General features: G+C 41.1%; 1 protein-coding gene across 1 annotated transcript in view; it reads right to left on the reverse strand.

Moving 5' to 3' along the window:
• The window catches only part of LHCGR (luteinizing hormone/choriogonadotropin receptor), a 53,772-nt gene that overhangs the window by 21,042 nt on the left and 6,272 nt on the right, over window positions 1–26,458 (reverse strand). The window contains exons 2-6 of the mRNA XM_045548866.1: window positions 15,577–15,648; window positions 13,516–13,590; window positions 10,214–10,288; window positions 7,451–7,525; window positions 7,285–7,362 (exon numbers count right to left, since the gene is read on the reverse strand). Coding sequence (XP_045404822.1) covers window positions 7,285–7,362; window positions 7,451–7,525; window positions 10,214–10,288; window positions 13,516–13,590; window positions 15,577–15,648 — 375 coding nt within the window. The remainder of the gene's footprint in view (window positions 1–7,284; window positions 7,363–7,450; window positions 7,526–10,213; window positions 10,289–13,515; window positions 13,591–15,576; window positions 15,649–26,458) is intronic.

The following is a 26,458-nucleotide window of genomic DNA, read 5'->3' on the forward strand; positions in this document are numbered from 1 at the left end:
AGCCAATAGTCTGGGTGAAGCAGTAGCTTTGCCCTTCCGTGGGAGCGAGGCTTCTTTGGCGTCCCCTGCTCTCACTCGCTTTCTTCTGGGATTCTCCAGAGTTTATAGCTTCATACGCTAGCTCTTAACAATGTTTTATATTGGATTATTGGATGCTATTTTTCAATATTTTTTGTTACTCTTTTATATTGTAGAATCTGAGAGAACAGCTACATGGTTTATAGCTATTGTCTTGCATAATTATACACACCTTTGTGGCCTCCTTAGCAGCTCAATCCCATGGGAATTCTTTTTTTATTTTGCATCTAGAATATTATTCTTTGGCAGTCTCCTGCCACTGTAAGGGTTGAATTCCTTTACAGCAATCTCTTTGAGGTGAAAGAATCATACCCTTCTTTAATCTTCCTTAAATTTGATTTCTTAGAGTCTAGGCCAGCATTTGTCAAAGCATTCTCCTCTATTCACTGAGTCAGAATCACCTGGAGTTGCTTGTCAAAAATGCAGACTCAGACCTACTGATCAGGTGCACTGCAGAACAACTGAGTCAGAAACTAGTAGTGCCATCCAGGAACATGTGGGAGCTTGTTAACTCTCGCAGTGAGCCTTGGGCATGCCAGTTTGGGAACCATTGTCCCCTAGAATGTCTCATAGGTTGGTGCAATTCTCATCATTTCCACAGTACATCAGATGTTCTGTTGCTCAGAATTGAGTCCAGAGTCTAGTCCCCTTATTGCTCCTCTACCTTCTAAGTGATGGAACTATATGTGCAGTGGTTCAAGAAAAAGTAGCCACTCCTCTGCTTTTAGCAAAGCCAAGCTGCCGGCAGTTGTCTCAATACCCATTACCCACCATAGCTATGTGCTGCCCTGATCCTTGTTTTGATGCATGTTAGGATATTATACTTTTCTGTTGGGCTCACAATGCCATTGCTCTAAGTGCAGCCTCACGGTTAAGTCTGCAAGCATTGAGCCCAACTGCCTGGGCTTGAATTTCAGCTCTGCTGCTTACAACCTGAATTACTCTGGGGAAGTTACTTAACCTTTCTGTGCCTCAGTTTCCTAATCTGAAAATAAAATAATAGGATCGACCTCATGAAGCTATTACGAGGATTAAAAGGATAGACATATCTTAAGCACATATAAATAGGCTCTGGAATATAATAAATGCTAAATATGTTGGTCCTATTATTATTATTACATTTTTCAGTAGTCTCCAGTCTTCTGACCTTTAGAACAAAGGGAAGGTATCTCCCTGTTCATGCTCTGGACAGGATTTCTATTAAAGGCAGGCATCCTGTTTAACTGAATTGTCGAACTCCTCTACTAGGTAGGGGCCTTTCTGTTTCTGGGCAGAGCAGGTCAGTGGCCTGGGCTACCCCAAATGTACTCACTCTTTGAGGGCTCTCAACCACCTTTGGTCTGTGCTAGCATCATGGACATTTTTGCATATAAACAGTTTTCATATCTTTTTTTTTTTTTAATAGCCTCAGTGCTGTTGTCCCAACTTTCCAAAAAACACAGCTCGCTGTTTCAGTTGCTCTTGTCTCTGTTTTTACGAGTCGCACACAGTAGAATGTGCTGCTTTGTTTTGATTAAAAGAGTGGCTTTCTTACTTTGGAGAAATTACAAATGCGAGTGAGAGGCCTCACGCTGTCAGGCCTGCACAATGATTTTAATGCCCTTTAAAAACATCTGGAGAGTCACTTCAGATAATTTTTTTCCCCAAATCATTGTGGTGTCAGAATTAAATGAGGAAGGCTTCCTTTGCTTTGCTTTGAGAATTCTGTCATGGGCACAGAAACAAAGATCTCCCCCAACTCCTCTATTACAATAGCTGTACCTAACTTTAAAGCATTGTCTAGGTTCTCTACTCAAATATCAGCAATTGTGAATCAAACAGAGAGATTGGCACCTTTTTGTTCAAAATAAGACTTGGGCTTTAGATACTAATCATAGATGATACTCTAATTCCAAATGCTGCCTTATAATGACCTCTAAATATTTCTGGGGCTCCAAAAGCATTTCTGGGGTCATATTAACAGTATTGGACATTCTGCCACAGTTCCTTCTTGGATCACTTGATTTCTGGATGATTTCAAAGAAGAGAGATTAATTTATGTTTACAGATCCTCAGGGTCTCAAAAAATGGCTCCACTGCTAAAGGGCAAAGCATACTGTTTTAGAAAATACGCCCTTTGGTGGTATATCTGCGAGCAAATTTTTATCCAATGACTATACAAACAGCATCCTAAAGAAGGGCATCCTAAATTCAACAATTTCTTCCCTGTGTGACACTTTGCTGAAGTCCTTTTGTATCTGAATAATTCCTCATGTATGAAGATGCTTTTCCAGTGGATGCTCTGGCAGTGGTTGTATGGATAACTGTCTCCTGGTTACTACTATGTGCTGCCATAATCCTAGTTTTGAATGTACATCAAGGTACCCGCCCCCCCTTTCCAGGGACTCACAGTCTCTATAGCAAGGGATCCCTTTCCCTAATGTGTCTGTGCCTCCTGCCATTCAGCAGCACTGAGTTTTCATGTTTCCCTCCACCTCCATTAAATTCATGTCAACTTCTATGACTTTACCATATGTGATAGTGAAAAGGGTGATAGGCATCAAGAAGAATGATGATAGTAATGGATTCTAATGTATTGAATACAATTTTTGAAAAAATCCACATTCCATCATGATACTTAATAAGAGACAGAGCAAGAGAGAGGAAAAGAGAAAAAAGTTAGCCTCTTCTTTACAGAAGAGTGTTGGCTAATAAATGTAGAGGAATGATAGTATGTAAAAACTACTATTTTGTAACTCCCTTTGTTAATAACTGAATAATCAATGGAGGCTAAAACCATTGGATGAAAGGTTGTTGGCCAACTGAATAATTACACAAACTCAAAGTATCCCACCATTGTTTACTTATCAATGACAAATGGAAAAATGTGCTCTTACAATAAAGAGCTCTGGCAGTCACCACCTTAACCAAGCAGCCAAGTTGTCGGATGGTGAGACATAATGTACTGCCTAGTTTAATACAGTGGGAGAGATACAACATCCCCTTCACAGTATTCTGGTAGAAATATTTGACCTGAATCTAGTCATAGCAATACAGTTAGATGAATCCAAACAACTGGTTTGAGTTTCTCAGAGGATTCAGTGTCATACAGAACAGAGGAAGGAAGGGGGACAATTTGAAGGATGGGGGGAAGTGTGGGAAATGAGATTGGGAGGACTAAGGGACACAGCAAAAATACAGTGCATAAACTCGCATTCTTAGTTTAAAAAATCTATAAAAGTCATTTCCATTTGATTATGGACTGTAGGTTAGATGATGCCATTAAATTCATGTTGTTTCTCTTAGGTGTAGTAGTGTTGTACTTATGTAGAATGTCCCTATTTTGGGGAGATTCATGCTCAAGTATTTAGGGATGAAATGTCATGATGTCTATAACCCTCTTTTGGGTGGTTTTGCAAAAGGGCAATATGTTGTATATACTTACATATATAGAGGTGGAGTGGGTGTGGCAAACTGTTAATAGTTGGTGAATCTAGGTAAGGTGTATAGGGGTGTTCGTCATACTGTTCTTTCCATTTGTCAGAGAAAAGATAAATGGAAAGTGACTCCATTTGTCAGTTAAAAATTTCAAAATAAAAAAATGTTTTAAAGGAGATGATCAAATATGATGTTTTCAAGATGGTCTAAGACAACTGGCTTGCTCTGGGTTGCTAAATATTAGCTTTTAACTGTAATTAATTGTAATTGTGATAATTACATAGTTGACAGAATGTGATTGGATTCACACAAGGAGATACCAATAATCTCACTGAATGGACAGAAATGGAGGTATGTTGAGGTGGCAGGACTTGACTAAGGCTGCTCGGCTGGTCAGATGCAGAGCCAGGACGAAAAGCCAGGCTTTCTATTTCAGTGCCCAGCATATCTCTACTGTGGCTTGTCTGGGTGCAGCCTGGAATCTTGTCATGCTTTTCCAAATATCCCTTCTCTGTAGAGTCTTAGAAAATTAATTGCCATGACCTTTCCTTCTCTTTGTGGAGTTCAGATGTGAACCGAGGCTGTCTCCTTTTTGAGACTGGTGTGACCAGTCATCTAGAATATTTTAAAGTGGTGCAGCTAAATCCTGCTCACTCAGAGGGACATTTCAAGGTTGCCTCTTGAGATTTAATAAAAAGCCAAAGTGACTCTAAAGGGACATAAGAGTATAATGCATAGTTTTAGCATTAGCCCCACTGAGCTTTTCCAGCATCAAGTGAAGTGTTTGGTTTTCATTAAATGAGCTCACAGTTGGTAAAGATTTGGGTAGGGGGAGGGCCAGACAGGTTCCACAAAAAGCAAAATCTCAAATACCACTAATAATGAAAAGAGAAGGCTTGCTTTCATTATATTCTAATTAGGGAGTTGAACTTTATAGCTGAGAAAATAAAGCTTTCCTCTTTAAGCGTAATACCCTTTTTCCAGCGGGGTGCTCTGCATGATCCTTTACTTACAGAAGGGCCCATTCAGCTGAGAACAAGCGCCAAGCAAATGACTAATCATTCCCCTTCCAGATGAAGGGCCAAGAGTGAGGAAGGGGTTGGAAGCACAGTGCCCCACAGGCTCTCTGGGAGAGACAGATCTGCAGTCCTAATTAACTTGAGAGGCGGGGCAATTATACCCTGCCGGCATGCACTGTTCCTCCTAAAATCATAACCAATGTAAGTCAGTGGCCCTGTCATAAGAATACCGTGAAGTTCTGTGCACACACGCTGCAATGTGATATGTGAAAAGGCATCTTGGTTACTCCTTGAGTCTGGTGGGGTGGCCAATTCTTATGAACTCCTAGTTCCCTGTGGGTTATTCCAACATTCGTTTTCTTCTTGATCCTCTTTCATGTCTTCTGCCTTTTCATTCCTACTTTATGGTATTCCCATCACATTTGCCTGGGAGGAGTACCAATTGGTCCCAGATTATTTTTAGATTTAGGTCAAAATCAAAGGGAGTCTTGGATATTTGTGATCTTTGAATAAAGGATACACTATTGGGTAGTTTCTTCATATTACTTTTTTCATAGTTTCCTCCAAGCCTACCCCCTTATCCTGGCACTTGAGGCCCTGCAATCCAGTGTCCCCGCCACCCCAGCAGTTATCTAAACTTATTTCCCACTCCTTAAACAGATGTTTCTCCCCAGTAGTTAGCCTGTTCTCCTGTCCATGGTCATACTTGTGTTCCTGCTGCCTCCTCAGTTGGATTACTTGCTCCCCTTGTCTCTGTATGTGGTACCGCATGATGGTTAAGAACCTGCCTCTGAAGCCAGAATGCCTGGGTCCACATCTTGGGCTTGGGTAGATACTTAACCTCTCAGTGCCTTTTTGTCCTCATCTAACAGCGGGGCTGACAGTCCCCACCTCATGAGGTTTCTGTGAGACTTAAATGAGTTTTAAAATGTACTTAAAACAGTGTAGGCATGTAGTAAGTGCTGTATAAATATTAGCTGCTATTATCACATTTACCCATATCAATGTTACTGATTCTGTGAGGTCCAATTCAAGTTTCAGCTCCACTACGCAGCCTTCTCTGACTTCTGCAGCCCAAGGACTTCTCTGAGATCTTATTTCTCTGTACCACACACTTTCATAGTAAATATCTACTGGCTTGAATTATTCTTTCATTATTTCATGTTTTTCCCCTCATTGAGATTATGAGCTGCTTAAGGATCTGAATCTTATCATAAATGTCTTTTGTAGTCTCAGTATAGACATGGGAAGACCTCAAATCCTAAGGTATATGGCACCTCCTCACTCAGAGTTTGTTTCTGTTTCTGACAGGGGACATGATGAATGAGTAGGTCCAGATCCATTATGCAATGGTGAGTTGAAATCACTTCATACACAGTTGGCAGAGCCACGATGTGTGAGGGAAGTGGCAGGAATAGAGACTGTTGAGAAGTAGTTCTAGGATCAACAGAGTCTCCTTCCCAGCATTCAAGAGTTGCAAGTAAAGAATTTGAGTTATTTTGAAATTATTTTTGGTTGCTTCTCTGTATTCTTTTGATTGCAATACCCTGAGCTGGAGCTACATGATCACAGCTTTCTAACATGATGACACATCTAAAATTATACCTACAAAAAGTGAAAGTACTATACAAATGCAGTGTACAATTAATACCAATTTTTAGAATCCATTGATATAAAAGAGAGTCCTCTGAGATTGTCTCTTCTCTTGCTTCACATCTATCTCTCCATTTCAGAGTCATTCCAATCCATTCTCTTTTTTTCTTTAAGGGTGAGCTCACTTATTGCCTCATCACAATTTTGCCCTGGGCTGTAACCAAAGCAGAAAGAACAAGAGGGATATGGATGTGGGGAACAGAACTGAATAAGGGTCACTGGGCTTCAGGTGTAAAGCAATGAGACAGGATACTGCTTCTGAATGGTGGACAAAGGAGGGTGCCCCACATGAAGACAGATGGCAGTGAAGGAAGTCAGGCAGGTGTACTGTGAAGAGAATGGGTTATTTTAGTATAGTGCCACTTAAACTTTAATATAGATGTGAATCACTTGAATCTTGTGAAGATGCATATTCTGAGTCAGTAGGTCTGGGGTAGGCCTGAGACTTTGCATTTCTAATCAGCTCTCTAAAGGGGCTGAAGGTGCTGGTTCATGGACCATACTTTGAATAGTTTTAGGAAACACTATGAAAGGGACAGGGCTGGTGAGCCTGGTAGCCTGATGAGTGACTGTTAAATAAAAAGACACTATTTTTAAGTATTAAGGGATAGAGAGAATGGACACAGATGGTGTTGCTTCAGAAAGAAAGTGAGAGGGACCCAAGGGAAGGTGAGAAATCAGAGGGAGAGAGCAAGGTCCATTGATCAACTGCTCTCCCTACTTGGAGTATATCCTTCCAAACTCTTCTCAGTTGAAATCTCGAAATTTCTGTACTCTGTTTTAACTAGGGCTGCCATTCCCCTCCAGACTGTGCCTTCCCAGCCTCAGAGCATGCCATAAATGCATTGTACAACTCCATCAGTTTGAAATTCGGTCACTGAAGATCCTTAGGGTTCATTTGATTAATTTTAAATTGAATTGGTTGGTTGGTTATTCTGTAAACCTATGGCCCAGCTGTGATCCCACACAACTCCTCCCACTCTTGGCATTTTAAGTCGAGAAGAATGTCACCGCTGAGTGAGGAATGTGGTAAAACACGAGAAAGAGCTCATCTCAAGCTAGAAGTGGGAATAGCAGGAGGCTGCATGGTAGAATGTGAATCTGGGAGCTTACTCACAGTGTTATGGATTCGTTATTCATCCCTTGAAAAGCATTTCCCGGTATGGTGGTTATGTGTAAGTTATCACAAATTTCCCTTGAGGAAAGAAATGAGAAATATTTACTTTCCAAATTTTAGCTGTAAATAGGAAACTGTTATGCATAGCAATCAGCCTGGTACTTACAGAATGAAATTAAATTCAGAGGAGAAGATCTTCGTAACATCTGGAAGCTTTTGGATGCCTGTGTTACAGATGCTTCTGAGATTTGGGCCATGGTGGTGATGTGGGCAGAGAGTGGGTAAAAGTGATTGTCATTAAGGTATAAAGATAAAAAGGGAGTAGAAAGGCACTTTGAAAATTCTACTTTCACATTAAATTAAAAAATACTGAATTTGGTTTTATTTGTCACACTTTTAGCTGATGAAGATTGTTGGAACTTAAAAGCCTCTAATGTTATTGGGGAAGTTGTTCTAATGACTCTTATTTAGAGATCTAGAGGCTGCCATCAAACTTTCAGGTTTTTAAAATTTATATTTCCAACCCATCTTTTCCTATTAAATCAATTGCATTCCCTTCCCTTTTGATAATTAGTTTATTCCACGCTTTTGACAGATCTAGAAAGCATCCCTTTATTTTGGAGCAGGTTTTAACTCAGACACTTCAGGAAGATTAATCTTATGGGAGAAATCCATATCCCTCATTATTAAAAATCTTCTTTTATTTAGCTGCCTTGCAATTCAGAAAGTTCTTCCTTGTATCTCATTGAAATTATTAAACATTCTTTTGGTGTTTGGAGCTACTCAAGGTTCCTCTTCTTTTCTTCCACATTTTATTTAACCCCCAAAGAGAAGAGAGGCTTAAATGATAGGTGAAATTGAAGAATATTTTATTACAAGAATGGGGTCCTTCAGAGTCCAGGCATCTGGATTTCCCCCAACTGAGTTTTAAATTTACCAGTCATGGGCTCTGGACAACCGATATGAGCTGCCTGTTACCTTGGCGACAATGAAACAGAGCCAGTTTCTCTTCTAGCTTTCTCTGTTTCTCTTCTTTTCCTGCAACCCCAGATTATGCTGAATCTGTGCCTTGTCTGTGGCTAGGGATAGCAGGGCAGGCTTAGGCTGCAGTGTGTACTTGTGAAACTGCCCTTTACAGATTAATAACTGGGTGCAAGGTGAGAACTGTGGTAAGGGTCTAAACTCTGCAAAGGCACAACCATAGCTAAAAATAATGATAATGGCTAGCCACTGTCCCCTTGTTTACTTTCCTATAATTGCTACTCAGGAGTCCCATAGCTGATAGTGATAAAGATTCTTAACTTTCCCCATATGTAACATTACCCTTGTGAAACCTAGGGCTAGTTTTTTTTTTTATTTTTAAATTTTTTTTTTTTAATTTCAGCATATTATGGGGCTAACAAACATATAAAAAAATGCTCAACATCTCTAATCATCAGGGCTAGTTTTTTGAGATATCTGTCAGGCCCAGAATTCTGGTGGAACAGATGACCCACCCAGATCAGTGGCCCCTACTGAGGAACGGACTCAATTGGTATTGCAACCCCCACTCAAGAATTGACCCAGCAAAGGAGACAATTTCTACACCCCTATGGTTCTGCCCTAAACCCAGCCAATTGGCAGACCCAATTACCTAGGCTTTTTCCCTCCAAACTGTCTTTAAAAACCCTTTTTCCCAAATTTTCAGGGAGATGGTGCCTGCGATATTAAATCTTTTCTCTGTGTAAACCCTGCTGTCTCAGTGTATTGGCTTCCTCTTGAGCAGCGGGCAATGAACCTGGTTGGGTAGTAACACTTGGGTCGGGGAAATATCACAGTTTTGGATAAAAATGCTATTTAATAAAGACAATGATTCTTAGATAATATAGGGCTGCAGTGGTCCAATTTGGTTTTGGGATTTTCTTATGTTTTACCAAAGTTGTTGATGCTGCAGTATACTTTAGTGCCCTGTAGATTCCTTGGAGGTTTGGAAAAGCAAAACACCTGAGTTTGGAATTGCCCAGGGTTAGAGTTGCCGAAGGAGCTACATCATCTCCAGTAGCAGTGCCTGTAGGAGGCCTTGGAGCAAAACTGATGACATGGAACGCCAAAGAGAAGGTGTCCCTTCCCTCTTGCTCTGTTTCTTTTTTTCTGTGGGGTGGTGGTGGTGGTGGTGGGGGTGAACTTTGCATTCCCTGGGGAGTTTATGAAATCTAATTTATCAGAAAGAAGAGAGAGGGGATATCTGTGTTAGAAGGATTTAAATTTTTCTGTGGGAATAGGGATGACTTCATATATGATCAGATCCATAGTAACAGATTTACAGATTGGATCAAATTTCACGAGTTTTGGTATTGCTGGCAGGGCAATGACTGTCGGGCTGCAGTGGTACCGGTACTCAATTTATAATGCCAAATGATAGACTTAGTAAGATTTAAAGGGAAATAGAAAATAATTATTTAGTTTATAAGGCACAGTGTCTACCTCAAGGCAGTACTTAAAATGTTTTTATTTAATGAATGAATGAACAAAGGAGATAAACGAGATTGGTAATTTTCAACCAGTGATGGCAGTCAAATCAGAATTGTCTTTTTCACTTTCACCTACTCTCTGCTCACCTTAGAGATTCTGATTTATCCTTTTTAAAGTGTCGTGGCCCCCCCTGTCCTCCATTCCTGCCATCAACTTTGAAAATGACTGCAAAGGGTGCTATTCTTTTCAGGTGTCTGGGACAGAGAAAATGTTGGAAGTCATTGCACATATGTGGAAGCACCCAGCATGGTGGCCGACAAGAAATGCTGATTAAATTTAAATTACAAGGCTGAGGAGGAACATGCAAATAGTGCTACGTATGTTATTAAAAAAAATCATCCCAACATTTTTACTGTTTTAATTTTCATCAGATGTGCATCTTCCCCTCCCCAGTTGCTTAAAAAGCCAAATTTCTTACAGGTATTTTAGCCGGGGAAGATTTGTAAATGCTCCAGGCTCAATGTATACCAGGTTTTTGGTATTCTGGATTAATCTGTAAGGAGAGAAGGAAAAACAGGCAGCAGTTTAATAAATGTGTATTGTTTGGAATGCATGAGACCATGGTCACCAGAGGTTGCTGGCTGAAAATGGCATCAACAAAAGCAAGTGACTTTTAAATGCTTGAGAGGAGCTCCTGAGACTTTGGGAATGGAAATGGCCTGGTGAGAGCCAATTGGCTATTTCCAGGAAGCTCTGCTCTCAACCATCTGAAGAGGCAGGTATAAGCTTCCTAGCTAGGAGTCTGTCGCTGCACCCCTCCACCCCCTGCCTCCCCCACAAGAGCACCAGCATCCAGGGCTCCTGGCCAAATCCATCCTGCACACTGTGGAGCCTGCTCACTGGGTGTGATGAGAGAGTCCACTCTCAGGAGAGATGAGCAAATTACTCTCCCCTGTAGGCAAACTGGTCGGTCCTTTTCATATTGGGTTGGCAACTACACTGACCAATCATCCAGATGGGCACCCAGCGGAGTAGAGGCCAGAGGCTTGGATTTGAGGAATTTTATGCCCATTCAATAGATAATGTGCTGTGTGATGATGCCTGGCCTCCTAACTTCCCTGAGCTAGCGTCTCGTCTGTAAAATGGTATAACGATATTACATACTCTTCCTGTCTCACAGATTAGTAGGTTTTGAGTAATAGACTAAGTAGAGATAATACAAAACAGGGTTTTGCAAATATAAATGTATAGCCATATATCACAGTGGTGTTACTGCCCTTCCCCCAGCTCCCACTGCCCTAGTGACTGTGACCCTTTAAGAAGTAGCCAAAATTGCTGAGTCCTGTCTACTTTGGATTTAATAAATGGCCAGTAAATGCCTTTGGCTTTCTTAACCCGGGCAGCAAACACCTAAGGAAATGATAATTACTTGTTCTATAGAGAAAATATAGTATGTTGATTCGGAACATGGGCTCTAGAGTCAGCTTGGTTTTTCATTCTGATTTTACTAATTGTATGAACTTGGATATATCACTTGAAGTTCTCCATGTCTCAGTTTCCTCATAGGGTGGTTTTTGAGGAGTAAATATTATATAATACATGTGTCTGGGTCACAGTAAGGCTTCAACCTTTTTGTATTGGGCTAATTATCATTACTGTGTTAACGACAATTTATGACAGTTGCTAAAATTGTGAAGTTGAATGATTTGTCTCCAGCCGCAGAGCTGAGAAGTAGTGCATGTGACCTGGCTTTTCAGACTCCAAGTTCAGGGCTTGTTCTACTGTACTGTGGTTACCCACCATTGATGCCTGTTTCCATCTTTTATGTCCTTTTGATTCTTCAGATATGAGTGATATTTTGTGGTAATTATTTTTACAACTGAGTCAAGCAGTCATAGGCCATATAGGGCATTATGTGGGTGAGAGGGAAGGGGAGGGTGAGATGGAGGATCTCTTAAAGATCTGTTGGGCCAGGTGTGGTGGCGTGTGCCTGTAGTCCCAGCTACTCAGGAGGCTGAGGTGGGAGAACTGCTTGAGCCCAGGAATTCGAGTTTAGCCTGGGCAACATGGTGAGACACTGTCTTTACAAAAAATACAAATTAAAACAAAATCGTATGGGGTCTGACCTTCAACGACTCATTCATGAATCTATTCAACAAACGTTTATTGAGCACCTACATGTGACAAGCACTGTTGTAGGTGCTGGAGATACAGCTGTGAACAAAGCAAGAAGAGCCTGCATGGAGCTAGCAGCCTAGTTTCAGGGCCTTCTTTGGGAATCCATAAACCTTCCCTTGGAGTACTTGATTTTTCTTTCTGTTGATAAATGTTGCTTTGCATCACGGGAAGCTTTATTTATCATTAGCTGTCCTGGTGGTTCTCAATATAAACTGTGCTTTAGCATTACCTAGGAAGTCTGTTCAACTGCAGATTTCCAGGTCTGGGATAGGACTGTTATCTACAATTGTAATGAACCCCACATGTGATTCCGCTTCCCAGCCAAGTCCAGACTATAAATATACAAGTTTAGTGCACTTAAATATCCACTGTTTTTGGATTTCTCCATAATTGTTTGGTGAGTTAGTCTCACTGCCCTAGCTCCACTGTCATCTCCTGGTGGACATTTGTATTTTACCTCCTCTGTATTCCAGGAGCACTTGGGCCTGTACTGGACACATGGCAGGTACTCATATACTTATCAATTAATTATTCTCTTTAGATAATTATTCACTGGACTATTTATAGAGAGGCCTTGTGATGTAGTGGAATATGCAGGAGTTTTGAAGAAAGACGGCCTGGGGTTGAATCCCAGCCCTGCCATTGTCTGAAGTGTCACACTGGTTAAGTTATTGCACCCCTCCAAGCCTCCATTCCTTCCCCCACCACCCATAAAAGGAATAATTACCCCACTCTGCAGGGTAGCTGTGAGGATTAAATAACAAAACATAGAGGAAATGCCAAGCACAAGAACTCAAAAAATATTCGATACTAATACTTTTCCCCTTCCCATACTTTCGAAATTCCTAAGCATGTGAACTTTGACTACTCTTTTAGAAGCTCAGGTTTGGAACATACAAGGCAGCAGTAAGGGCTTGGTTTAGAAGTCACATGACATGATTTCTAGTTCCAGCTCTGGCACTGACTGACTGTGTGATGTCACTCAAATCAGTTAACCTCTTTGGGTCAAAGGTTCATCAGTTGAAAACTGAATTAAGTCAGCCTTTTCCCATCCATTTTGAGAATTGGGGGCATACGGTAATTTGGCAAAGATCCTTTTTAAAAGTTAATTCTAAAACATCACAATAGCAACAATAAAACACAATGAACCCAGCATACACATGCCCTATACAGGGCTTTTTTACATGGTAGGTACTCAAGAAGCACTTCCTTAATGGATGAATATGCCAAAATGCCCCCCAATGAACCAATTCATGATCTCTAAGCTCTTTCCTAAATTTTCCCAGTACCCCAAGTACCTCATACCCTCCCTTCTATAAGGCAAGAGCTACTTGGCAGGACTTCACAATGCCAATTTTAATTTCCAACTTTGTGTTGTGATGTTTCAGAGTTTATACAACTCCCACGGAGAAGCAGTTGTCACCATGGCAACCTTCAGGCCACTGCAGTGAGAAAAATTAGTGCCTGCCCAGACCTAGTAATTGCTGTAGTCTTTTCCTCTTGGATTCCTAGCAGTGGATGCTTGAATACAAATACCGAGTGGGCTCCAGCCAGTGAGGGTAATAGTGTACAGCAATAAACTATCTATTAGCTGATGCTTACATTTCAGACAAATTGAAGAGGTTGTCAAAGGCATTAGCTTCTATCCTTTCCAGGGAATCACTCTGAGAGATTTCACTAGGGGAGAGAGGGGGGAAAAAAAGAAAGAAACATGAAAGAAATGACTGCATCTGCATGATAATGAGCTGTGTCTGTGACCCAACAACTGGGGGCTCCACTGTGTCCCTCTGGAAAAGAACAGGGACGTGCAAGTTGTCTTCATGTCATAAAGTGCTAACATCTCCCTTTAGAGGCACTGATGGGTGTCTACAACCCTGATGCAGTTGAAATGCAAGTTTCAGTAACCCCTGTTTATATGACAGGTTTTTCTCTTGTTTATCTGTGACTCAGAGGAACAGATTGTTAGAAATGGATAGGCCCTTTGAGAAAACCTAGTCAGATTCCCTTGTTTTACAGCTCTGGATATTGAGACCCTAAGAACAGAGGCAAATAATATTTATAAAAAGTCTCAAGATTAGGATCAGGACCTCTGGGGATCCCAATTCCATCACTCTAGTGAGGCTTTAATTTAGGTTGAATTGTTTCATAACTCTTAACACTTGTTTCCCCAAAATCCTGTTCTCAGGCTATTGCAAGGTAGTCAACTCCCGCACATGATATCCATCATGGGTTGTAATTGTCTGTCTCCTTGACTGTTTTTCTCACTGTGTGAACAAATTTGGGGACAAGGAGTATATTCCACTCACTTCTGAATCCCTGGTAGCTTCATGTTGCTTGGCACAAAGTTAGAGTACAAATGAATGAATGAGTGAGTCAGTGAACTAACGAATAAATTGATTTTTTAAAAAGACACAAAAATAAAGGAACGCACTTTGTCATATACTATCCCCAAGTATTTGGGTAATGTCAGTGTTACCCTAAAATCCCAACATTAGCTACCATTTCCTGCCAGCTGAGAAAAAAAATCTCAAATTCAGAAATTGTCCATTTGCGTGTTTCTAAGGTTAGCACTCACTGAAGACTTCACACTTGATGAGAGCATTAGCCCACAGAAAGGCAGAGCCTAAGGCAGTTAATGTCTTTGCTGAACAACACAATAATGGATTGTTCTTGGGCTGATTCATCTTATTTCTACCTAATGGTTTGCTTATTTAACTGTGGCTGCTTTTCTCAGTAGGAGGTCTTAGTGCATTAAAAGTTATCAAAACTCAACATTCAAACTTGAGAGCAGAAGAGTATGGATTAGGTTCAAGCAAACTGACATGTCTGTAACCTGCAGTGATTTTTCTATAATATGCATAAATTCTTGAGGAATTATTTTTAGTATTCTCATTGCTTGATAACACAGCAGTAGGGGTTCCCTAAGGAGCTAAGATTGATGGTACAGTATCTTCTGCAGAGATGCAAATCTGCTTTGAAAGTCCAGTGGATTGTTAAGAGATGCCCTGTGGGAACTAAATGGCCTTGAGGTACTTTGACTGAGGCTAACATTAAGAAGGATGCTGGAATAATGGTTTCAGGAAAGTGTTCTCTCTCTTCGTGTGGGATCTAGAAGCAGAAACCCAGGTACAAATGATTCAAGTTACATCTGACAAACGTGAGAGCACACTACATTATCAGGTTGCTTTATGCTTTTGATAAATATCTTTCATCAATACAGCTATAAATACTGTGTTTTTGTCATACACTTGCTATATTTTAGATACAAAGATTACCTTCTGATGCATAATAAACTTCCAACACATTTCCTTCGATGTGGGTGTTATCTAAAAATGAAACACAATGGAATAGCTGCTCCAGCAGAAGGAGAATTTTTATGATTGGACTCTATCTACTTTTCTGCTTAAAAAGTATATCATCACTTATCAAAATGCCTTCAGTTCTTTGAAGCAACGTTAATTATCTGGATTTTAATGACTCTTGAAAATCCTACCTTTTCTTCAAAGGTCCCTAGATATTATTAGTATTCTAAAGATAAAAATACTAGGATTTTATAAACATAATTTATCTCCTAGAAAAGTTATCTCCTTTCAACTGTTTCCTGTTAGAAAAAAATCATTATTCCAATTATGAATGTCTTTTGATATGCAGTAACTTACTTACATTTTTACGACCTCATTAAGTCCTCTGAAAGCTTGAGATGGGATTACTTTGACAGGGAGATAGGTGAGTGATCTAGAAAAGAAAAAAGGAAAGCCAAGAGTTTAAAATTTAAAATTGGCTGTCTTTTAAATTCATGAATAAAGTGTGTGTGTGTGTGTGAGAGAGAGAGAGAGAGACAGAGACAGTACAGAGTTCCCAACAACTGGATTCATTTTGAGAATTCTAACTTACATCAGCGAAGAGATATGCCATTCTTGGTCTTTATCAAAGAGTGTGTAATTTTGTGGTTAAGACCATGAATGTAGGGATCAGACACACCTGGAATCAAATCCCCACTGTCCTACTACCTAGCTATGTGATCCTGAGCATGTTATTTAAGCCCTCTGTTTAAGTTTCTTTGTTTATTGAATTGGAATAATAATTCCTATTTCACAGGGTTGTTGTGATTAATCAAGATAACCCATGTAAAGGACAGGGCTTGATACCAAGTAAACGTATAATTTTATATTTATAGGATATTAGATATAAATAGTTCTAAAGTAATCTTATAGGCGTGGTTGGGAGGATGGACAAGAAGCTATCTTGAGTGGAGTGGAGAAATGAATGATGAAAATACAATTGAAAACCACTTGGGCAGGAGAAAGAAGACTCACTCAGAATATGCCTCTGTCTTGACCTACACTGTCTTCCTCTGGCAGCCTATTTCAGTATTATCCCAGCCAGATACTTTGATCCTGTGGTTAACTCACATGGCATCTCATGTCATTTGGGGGAACGTCCGTGAGAACATTTCCTTCAGGCACTCATACCCACAGGAACAATCTAAATATTCTTAAAAATTGAGATAAAAGCTATGCAGGATTTAAAAGTCAAGAAAAGAGTGACACTCAGCAATAGCAAAACCAGTACAGGATGATGTATGCATGCTAATGGAACCTGGGGTTAAGATAATTCAGGAGAAAGGATCTACAAGGCAGGGGATGTTCAACCATTTATTGAGCATCTACAGTGGTTCAAGGTTTTGGTATCAGGTCTGGCAGAGAGGAAGGGAATGGACCAAGGCATTTCACGTGGGAAGTTAATATCAGGAATATGAGAGATTCCTGGGAGATGCTGCCTTGTTTTTCATGTCTATGCAGCAGAAATTGCCTTAGCTACTAGGAAAGAACACCTCCATGATGAGCAGATTTCAATCAGTGAGATGTCTTACAGTCCCAGAAGGAAATTGCTACTGATGTAAACTACTATAGGAGTTATGTACACCCCCTGTAACCTTATTTTATCCACTTGACAATGGTGTGAGGTGAATATTTCCATTAGATAGCAGAAGAAATTGGGTCAAAAAGAGATTAACCTGAACAATATGACAACTAAGAAGACTGACACCAAATGCCCTTTCCACTGTGCAATACTGGCCAAAGCAGGTGATTCCTTATCCATTCTTTCTTGGTGAGCAAGGTGAAGGGACAGGTATTGTAACCCTGCTTCTCCTGAGAGGAAGGATGTTACATTCTCCCCCTAATCCTCCTGCAAAGCAGTTTACCAGCAGTTCCTCCCTGAGCGCTAAGCAGAGGAATTTCAGAAATTTCATTTCTCAAAAATGCTTTCATTCAGCAGTCTCTTAGAAGTGACGCAGCATAGAGGAAGCAATCCAAACTTGGTCCTCTGATTCTATTCCTGAAGACGGGCCCACCAAGCACATCATTCAGCACCCAGACTCATTTAATAGAGGATCCAAGAAGAACTAGGATGGTGAGGGGAGAAATCTTCTTGCCATGGCATGGTTGCTTCCTATATTTCTTCTGGAATCATGTCTGCTTGGCTTCCTGATTAAAAACACAGTTTTATTGCTCTCTGCACTGCCAAGCCAATAAATTTCCAGAAGAGAAAGCTGTATTCCACTGTACCCCATGCAGCATCAATAAAACTGACAGCCAAACTCTGATTCCAGAACCTTTATTGCTGGGGATAATGCAGTGCAGAACATATTTTGGAGAGTGTTTACATAAAAGCTTCAACCGAACCCTTCAGAGCTGTTTATTCATGCAAATGGAGCCCGGAAGCTGGAACCTTTCAGCAGGCAGCCTCCTCCTCCAAATGGGAGCGTGGTGTGGCTCCCGGAGGAGCAGTTTGGTTCAGATTTGACTACGGAGGTTGACTGAGCTTTTGATTGATGTAGGAAGGAGGGATGAGGAGCAAAGGTCTGACAGAAGCGCGAGAAGCTGTACATCATGCGCTGGCAGTCCCCAGTGACTATGGAACAGCCCTCGTCCAAGATGAAATTTTGCAGAGTTGATGTTGATGCTGCAGAGCAGGAAAGGCAGCAGTAATAAGAGTGAAAACAGAGTTCTCACCCTAAAAGAGACACCGAGAGAATAGCAGGTGACTTTGCGGTTGCAGCTGGGTCAAGAAAGCGGACTGGGGGCCAGAGAATGGGGAGAGAAGTGGGGTGAAGTCAGGTGCACTGTGCTTTTCACAACAGATGTTTTTTCTTGAAGCAACACGGAGAATGTCATTCTGTGAATCCAAACCCATTTTTCCCACTGACTTACATTTTTATTTCAGAGATGTACATCTTCATTTCTGATTCTTTTTCAATTGGCAGCAGTTCATAAGCATTCAAGTGTCTATCTCCCAGATTTGAATTTGTTCACATGGTCTGTGATTTGTTAGCAACCATTTGAAAGTACTCCCTTTGAAGGTGTTCCCTTCTCTGATGGATGCGTCTATGATTCTTTCAATGATGCCAGAAACATTTAGCAATGTGAGTAATTGTCTAAATAACCCTGCAATTCCACTCCTGTATACCTGGGAGAGAAATTTCTCAAACTGATACTTCAGGGAAACTGTACAAGAATTTTCTTTACAGCATTGTGTCATTAGGGGGTTGGAGGCAACCTGAGTGTCCATTACTGGGTGAATAGGTAAAATGTGCATGGGACACACCTAATGGAATAGGTGAGCATGTAGAAGCAAGAGTGTAAAGGCACACAGATCAGCATGGGTAGATCTTAGAGTGATGGGGTTGAGAGAAACAAGTCAGAAACTACTGAGATATGTAAAATAGGATTTGCAGAATTAAAATACATGCACACCAAACATGAGACATTTTAAAAGAAAACACATGAGAATACATTAGCATTGTTATCTAAGGTGAGTTGAGAGAAAAAGAAATGGGAGACAGGATAAAATAAATAAATAAATAAAAACAGAGGGGGACTTTGAATGGGCCAATGATGATGTTACTTGAATGAAGAAATATGATCCACTTAATCTTTTGTACCAGAGAGACAAATGGAAAAGAAGAAAGTTTTATTTTGATGTTTTGACTGCCTTCCTGCCTGCCTGCTTTCCTTCCTGCCTTCTTCCCTTCCTCTATTCTTCCTTGCTGTTTTTGAAGTTAGGCATACATGTATTGCAAGAATTTTATGAACTTCAGGAACTCTTGTGGAAAGGTCTAGTCAATATCATTTGTGATAGAGCAGAAGCCAAGGAGAACTGGGAACAAAAGATCTAAGGCAAGGACAGGGCAGCAGCTCTGCTGTCTAGGGTCCAAAAAAAGGGAATGAAAGCTATGCATAAATCAAAGAAAAATAAAGGAAGAATAGAGCCCTTTCTGTCTCAGCAAAAGAGGACGACACTCCCAAAGCATGCATCTCAGGTGGGTGGTAAAGAATTAGGGTTACTGGGCAAACATGAGGTTGAACTTGCAGGGTGGAGAGTTCTCTCCTGAAAAGTGAGATGGCTGTGGAAGGATATGGCTGTGGAACCATGCAGCTACTTATATTTATTAGATTTTCACAGTCCTTTATATGGTTTTAAACTTTGATTTTAAAATAAATCAATGATGCAACACAGGTGGTACCTGGATTATAACCAAACCCTACCTTGCCCAAGTGCCTTTGTCACAGAGGTTGGAAAAAATACTTAGGTTGGATGACAATGGCTGCCTTAGGTTCATCAGCTCTGGAACACCCTTCTACTCACTAATCCCATTTGCAGATCCCCAGCCCTTCTAGTTGTGGCTTAAAGTTGAAATAGAAGCAGTCTCTTTACCCATTAGCACTGGAGTTAAGTCATTCACCCTAGTCCTGAAATCTTGTGACTGGTCATGACTCTGGCAAAGCCTTGTGCTTTGTCTAGTGCACCTGTACTGCCTACCCACATGCTGTGTTGGTGCTTGTTTTTGCCTCAAGTCCTTATCCTGTGGCCCGTTCGGTCTCCCCAAAGTCCATCTAGGAGCGGAGCCCTCCTAGTTCCTGCCTTCCCTTCTTCCAAATCACCAGATCCTGATCCTGCATCTCTACTCCTTAGGGGACACTGCTGCCCCAGAACAGTTCCTGGTTGCTATCTGGTTAGGATCAACCTAGTATCTCTTACTGCTGGGTTCTGACCTTCAGACTGGGCTCCCAGGCACAGAAGGGGACCCTGTGCTGGGACTACTCTGTGCAGTTGGGTTAGTTCCCATAGTGGATGCTGTGTGGGTCACCAAAATCACGCTTTAGGACTGAGGCACACATTACCTCAGCTGATGGGACAGTGAGTAGCTGAAGCTCTCAGCCGACTTTCTTTCCTGGAATTACCCTATCAGGCTAAGACTGCTATTTCACACAAGATTATGTCCTCTCTCCTATACAGCCCTCATCCAGGGACTGGACAATGCATAGAATAAAGGCCTAGGCCCCCTTGCTTCAAGGTGGGCCTACTCAGAAGGACCATCCTATCTCTAGAGCTCCTTCCTATTAACTCTTACCTGGGCCCCTGACTTGATCCCCTTCCCAGCCAATTCCAATTGCCAAGCTCCCAGTGCTCATGTCAGCGTCGAGCAATGGGGGAAAATTTACAGAGAAGTAAAGAACATTCAGATAAATCCAGTTACTGTAAAGAAGATAATGTCACTTTATTATGTTCTTCCTCATTGTTTCTAATGTCTCTTGGTTACTCAGGGATGGGGCTTGGGCCCCTCTTCTGTTTTCTTTTGAATTTAATAACACAGACAACCTTGGAAGGAGCCAGTTTGTCCAGTTCATTGCCGTGTTAATTAACCCTTAAAGTAATGTTAGCTGGAGAGCTTCAGTCAGGAGGGCTCTAGTGTGTCCTTCAAGGAAATTGAAGATTTGGAAATCATTGTTTATAAAAACCTACCAACTGGGAGACATTTGCATTATCAAAACATTCTTTGTTCTATAGAAGGATTTACTGGGGAGTTCCTTTAAATTGCAAACTCTCTGGCTGAGAAGAGAGGTGGCTCACGCCTGTAATCCTAGCACTCTGGGAGGCTTGAGGTCAGGAGTTCTAGACCAGCCTGAGCAAGAGCGAGACCCTGTCTCTAAATAGAAAAATTAGCTGGGTGTGGTGGCACATGCCTGTAGTCTCAGCTACTCGAAAGGCTGAGGCAGGAGGATCTCTTGAGCCCAGGAGTTTTAGGTTGTAGTGAGCTATGATGACACCACTGCACTCTAGCTGGGGCAACAGAGTGAGATGCTGTCTCAAATACATACATACATACATACATACGTAAATGGTAAACTCTCTAAGTGAATGGAAAATATAGTGTAATTGACTCTTTTTTTAAAAGACAGGTGTTGCATAAAGCAAATTATAACTGTGGGTTCTTTACCTTCCCTTGATTTTCCAGAGCTTGAGTGCAAGATGATTCTGAGAGCAGGATTGCCTTCTGAGGCCACAGGCTGAGCAGGGCCAGAGGGAGAGGAGAGCTAGAGAAGAAATCCAGTACCAGTGTGGAGTCTCCAAAGCCTGGGTAGGGTCTTTAGTCACACTGCTAAAGCTTTTCCCTTTTCTTCTGCCCAATGCATGGCAGAAGTGAAATATTCACTACTTTCTAATTGTTTTTAAAAAGTCATCTATATTATTGATTTAGGAAAGCTACCAACATCCATCCATTTTACACAGATGATTAGTTTATTGCTAGAGCTACACCCTGAATTTTAAAATACTACAAAATCAGAGGAAGGGGAAAAAGAGAGAAATCAGAGATGGTCAAAGCTTTTTTGCCTAATGAACTTGTTGAAATGAGAGGAGGGTTATTTAATTATTTAAATTCAAAAGAATGTTAATTTTTTAATTTATCAATTAAGATCTTGTTCTGCATTTAGCAGAGACTTAAGAATTTTTGTGTTCTTTTGAAAGCTGCTCAATAATTATAGTAAACTTGCTTCCATCTTGGAATAAAATAAAAATAGCTTTTCTCTTTTCAAGTGATTTTAAATTTTTGAGCTTTCAAAGGCGTAGATCTATGTGGTAACTTTATTACAGGGAATATCTTCATTTATTGGCTTATTGTCTTCAGCATTTACCTAGAGGGAGCTGAGGCTTCAGTGTTAACTGAAATATGAAGTCGGTTATAGACGGATACCCAAAAATGTTAAGCTTTACATCAGAAAATTTTGGAATGCTCCTTAAAAATACATCCAAGTGGTTGAGATTATTTGACTACTCCCTGCACTTATTGTATTAGGCTCTAGGAGTCAGAATGAAAGGGCTGCTTATAAGTTGTTTGGTGCAACCGCTCACTTTATAGGAGAAGACTCAAGTCAGGAAAGGTGAAATGACTTCCCTGAATCCACATGGCAATTCAGAGGCAGATCTAGACTAAAACATATGTCACTTTATTCCTTCTCCATTGCTGTGTCCTCTACCAATCAAATCACATCAGTAGTGTTCATTTGGGGGTTTATAGGCTCCCCCTCCTGCATGACCCTCTGTTTTTCACGTGAAAACTTAGTCTCTGAACAGAGCCGTCACCTTCTTGAGGGCATGTGCTCAGTCTTCAACTTCAGGACGCAGCTCAAATCCCTGTTCTTCCTTGAAGCTTTGGAGTCTACCAGAGTGGCTTTTCTCTATTCCTCTGTCCTCTGCATTTAATGACTACACTATTTTTTTCTTTACTATTATTTGAGAATTTAACAGGTGGCCTGTATGACCATTTCCTCTGTTCTACCATTAAACACCCAGTCTCTGGTGGATCCTGTCTCTGGCTTCCTGCCTCTTTATTCCTTACCCACTGCCATTCTTGACCATTCTTTTCTCCACTTTTGACTATTCTGGAGTCCCCTACTTGGTTTCCCCTTATTCCATCCTGGCTTTCTCTTGCCCAGTCTAGATTACTCTTCTTGACAACTTTCACTATGTCACTCAAATATCTTCTGGGCCTCCTCTTGGCCAATCCAACTATCTACAAATGTCTCAGCCTTGCCTTCAAGCCTCAGTCTTCATCTGCCAGTCCTAGCACCCACTCTTCCAGCACACTAGACTTGCACTGTCCCATACGGCAGCCATTGGCCAGATGTGGTCACTGAGCCATTGAAATGTGTCCAGTCTTAATTGAGATGGACTGTAAGTATAAAATTCATATCAGGTTTTGAAGACTTGGTAAGAAAAAGAGAATGTACAATATCTCAATAATTTTTGTATTGATTACATGTTGAAGTGATATTTATACATATTAGATTAAATGAAATATTTTACTAAAATTAATTTCACCTTTAAAAAACTTTTTAAATGTGGCCACTATAAAATTTAAAGTCACTCACATGACTCACATTATATTTCCACTGAATAGCACCTCCCTAGACAAATCAGACTATTTGTGCTTCCAGAACTTGCTGCACACCTTCCTGCCTTCACTCACAGTTTCTACCATCTGGCACACCTCCACCTTTCTCTGGCGGTCAAATTCTACCCTTGGTTAAAGGTCCATCTTAGGTACTACATACTTTATAGATCATGTCTTCATCACCAAGTACGCTTGCTTTGTCTCTTGAAGTGTGGTAGTTAAGAGTGCAGATTACAGAGCCAGACTGCCTGGGTTCAAATCAAAGTTTCATTCCACAACTGTAAAATGTGTGTAATCTATAAAATCTATAGATTTTTTTTAGGTTAAATATGAAAATGTTTACATAATACTAATATGGCATCCAGCACAAAAAGGGAACTCAATAAGTAGTTTTAATTCACAGCTGCTCACTGTGAAACCTTTAGGCTACCTGTGATATACCTAATGACAACTGTACTTTCCTGGCAGGTGGTAGGGATAGGTGGGTTCATTACTTTGGAATTGATTCTTCTGTTTGCCATGGGTCACCCTTAAGTCTGTAACATGCCCATGACTTGTCCCTGACTCGTGACTCTCTGCTGATTATATGTAGGCATGAAAGGGAGAGTAAACACTAAACACTCCCACTTGGTACCTTTCTTTTGAGCTCCACCTCTTATAGGCCTCACCTGATAGCCTTTTAAAGCAATGATCAAAAAAACCCCCTTCTATTAAATATTTCAACTCTAGGAAGCCACTCTGCAGAGTTTTCATTTGAGCATTGATTTTTAAAAAATTCAGGCAATTGGAACTGTCCCATTGGAAAGTGCAATTTGAGCGACTCTCTTCCAAGACAGCTGTTCCAGAACACCCAGTAAGCTGTGAGGAGTTTATGACTTATCATGTGAACCAAGATGTTAAGAAGATTCCTTGGATAATACATTTTCAAAGTCATTTGTGCAACAACTAAATTAAAAATATAAAGCCTCAGAGGAATATGGTAAACATATCTAAGCCCTTACTCAAAACCCATTTAAAGTTTTCTAAAGAAACAAAGCGAAATAACCCAATTTCTACCTCCTAAACTAAAATTCTTCTGGCAATAATATAACATGACAAGAATAACTCTGGTAAATAAAACTACATGTTGGATTCTCCCCAGGGAATGTCTGCATCATCTGTAATGATTTCTCAAAAATATTTTTCAGAAGCAGAGAATATTATGTTGTCAGGGCAGCGACACTGCAGATATGCTTCAGGAATCTCTTTCATTATAAGCTTCTCTTTCCTGACACTTAAAAACTTTTTTTTTTTTGTGTGTGTGAGCATGTAAAAGCTGGGTTGCAACTATATACCACACGCATTTAATTAATCTGAGGATGGGTTTTAAGTGCCTTCAATTATTGGCATGTATGCCTTGACTTTTCACTAACTCATCCACTCTGGTAGACACCAGTTTGTGTGGTTGCCTGGACCAAAAATGCCCCCTTCTCTGGAAGCATCTCACTGCTGCTGGCATCATGGTGGAAGAATCTTGCTGTGTGAGTAGGTAGAGTCTATGCTGAAGGGTGCTTCAGCCAATCAGATTCTCTCTCTTAAGAATTTGAAACTTAAAATAGAGGGACAGAGAGGTGGGGTCTTTTGAACTGACTCATTGTAAAGGTGATATCTAGAGAGAAGCTCCCTGATCTTTTGCAAATATGCCAGACATTCTCTTTGGATCTTGCTGGCATACTTCTACATCCCTATCCTTCTATTAAGTTCAGCTCTTGTGATTAAGTTTGTCAGAGTTGATGTCTGGTGCTTGCAAATGAGAAAAGCTTTAACTAGAGCCCCACTCAAGGTTTCCAGGGTGAAGTAATCTACTGTTCCACTGACAGTCCATAACACAGATAGGGCATATGCTATGCTGGTAGTCAGTGAGAGGACAGAAGGCTTTGAATCGTGATTCCCCAGTGGCCTCTCTAAGCTGGCCAGGACTGAGCTTATGGGATAATCATGTTAGCCTGGCTGCCCCTACAGAGAGTGAGTCTTAAAGAACTACAACTCAAATGATATTTCCACCAAAACTTTGTTACTCTGGCTAGAAGGAATGGCTCCCTCCTCTGAACTCCTACCTTGTTTATAGCCTTCATCTAGCTTTTATCACCTTCTGCATTCCCTGCAGGCATCTGAGAACTGGTCCTGTTTCCCCTGGGTCTGGAAGACTGTAAGCTCCTGGTGTGCAGGGATGGGTATCTTTGGATCCTGCGTGTTGTCCTGTGCATTTCAGGACATGGTCCCTGAGTGGTCAACAAGCCTGACCTGAAGGTTTGCTATTAATATGTGTCCAGCCTGAGACTTAGGGGTGGGGAATGGGGAAAGGAAAGGACCCAGAATGGGCTTGGATGCTCTAGCTGGGCAGGCAGGGTGGAAAGTAGCCTACAATCAGGTGCTAGGAGTTATGCTTCAGAGGCAGCTCAGCCTAGGCTGAAAAGGCCAGAATATCAGACTCCAGGGAATAATGAGCTCTGCTATTTTGAGATTGTAACTTATTCACCTTCCAGGCTGAGAAGACCCAATGGGTCACTTTCTCTAATTAACACCTCCCAGGAACAAAACCATCCCATCAGGCTTACCTCTTGGATGATAGATATTTACTGCTCCACCTCATATATGGGTTGTGGGTTTTTCAGTCTTCTCTGCATCATCAGATTGTTACAATAATGCCTTGTAGTTATGTGAAACCTTTATTTTCAAGTACTTTTGGCCCTTTTGTCTCATTTATCTTTACCACAGCCAGCCCCACTCAGTGGCAGGAATCATTATGCCCCTTTTACAGATAGCACAGAGGTTTTACTGCTAGTCCAAAACTACAGTGTAAATTAGGGAAAGGGGACCTGGTGCCAGAACCCAGGTCTGCTTAGCCTTTGTCCTGTTGATCAATTCAGATAATTGGCAGCTGTGTGGGCTCCTACCCTGTCATACCTGAGCATCCCCACCCCTCTGGGCTCAGAAGTGCTGTCTGCTGCTGCTCATGAGAGGGGATTAGGAGCCCAGGAGTAGAGAAACCTCATTGCATCAGAGTCAAGGACAAATATCACAGCAGCAAGGGATCAAACCTTCATTCTGAAACTTATTTATAAATTGGGCTTTTCAGAATTTGGCTCTGGTGGCATTGAAGAGCCACAGTTCAGGGCCACATAGAGAGCAGCTGTGAGTGGTTTGCTGCCTGGGAGGGGTGTCATCTCCCAGTGAGGCAGAAGCTAGGAGTAAATGAGGACCCTGTGGAGAAGCTGCCCACCAAGTTAGAGAGCCCACCTGCCTGGTGGGTGGGATTATTTTAAT

This window comes from Lemur catta, chromosome 4 (assembly GCF_020740605.2).
Source record: "Lemur catta isolate mLemCat1 chromosome 4, mLemCat1.pri, whole genome shotgun sequence".
NCBI lineage: Eukaryota > Metazoa > Chordata > Mammalia > Primates > Lemuridae > Lemur > Lemur catta.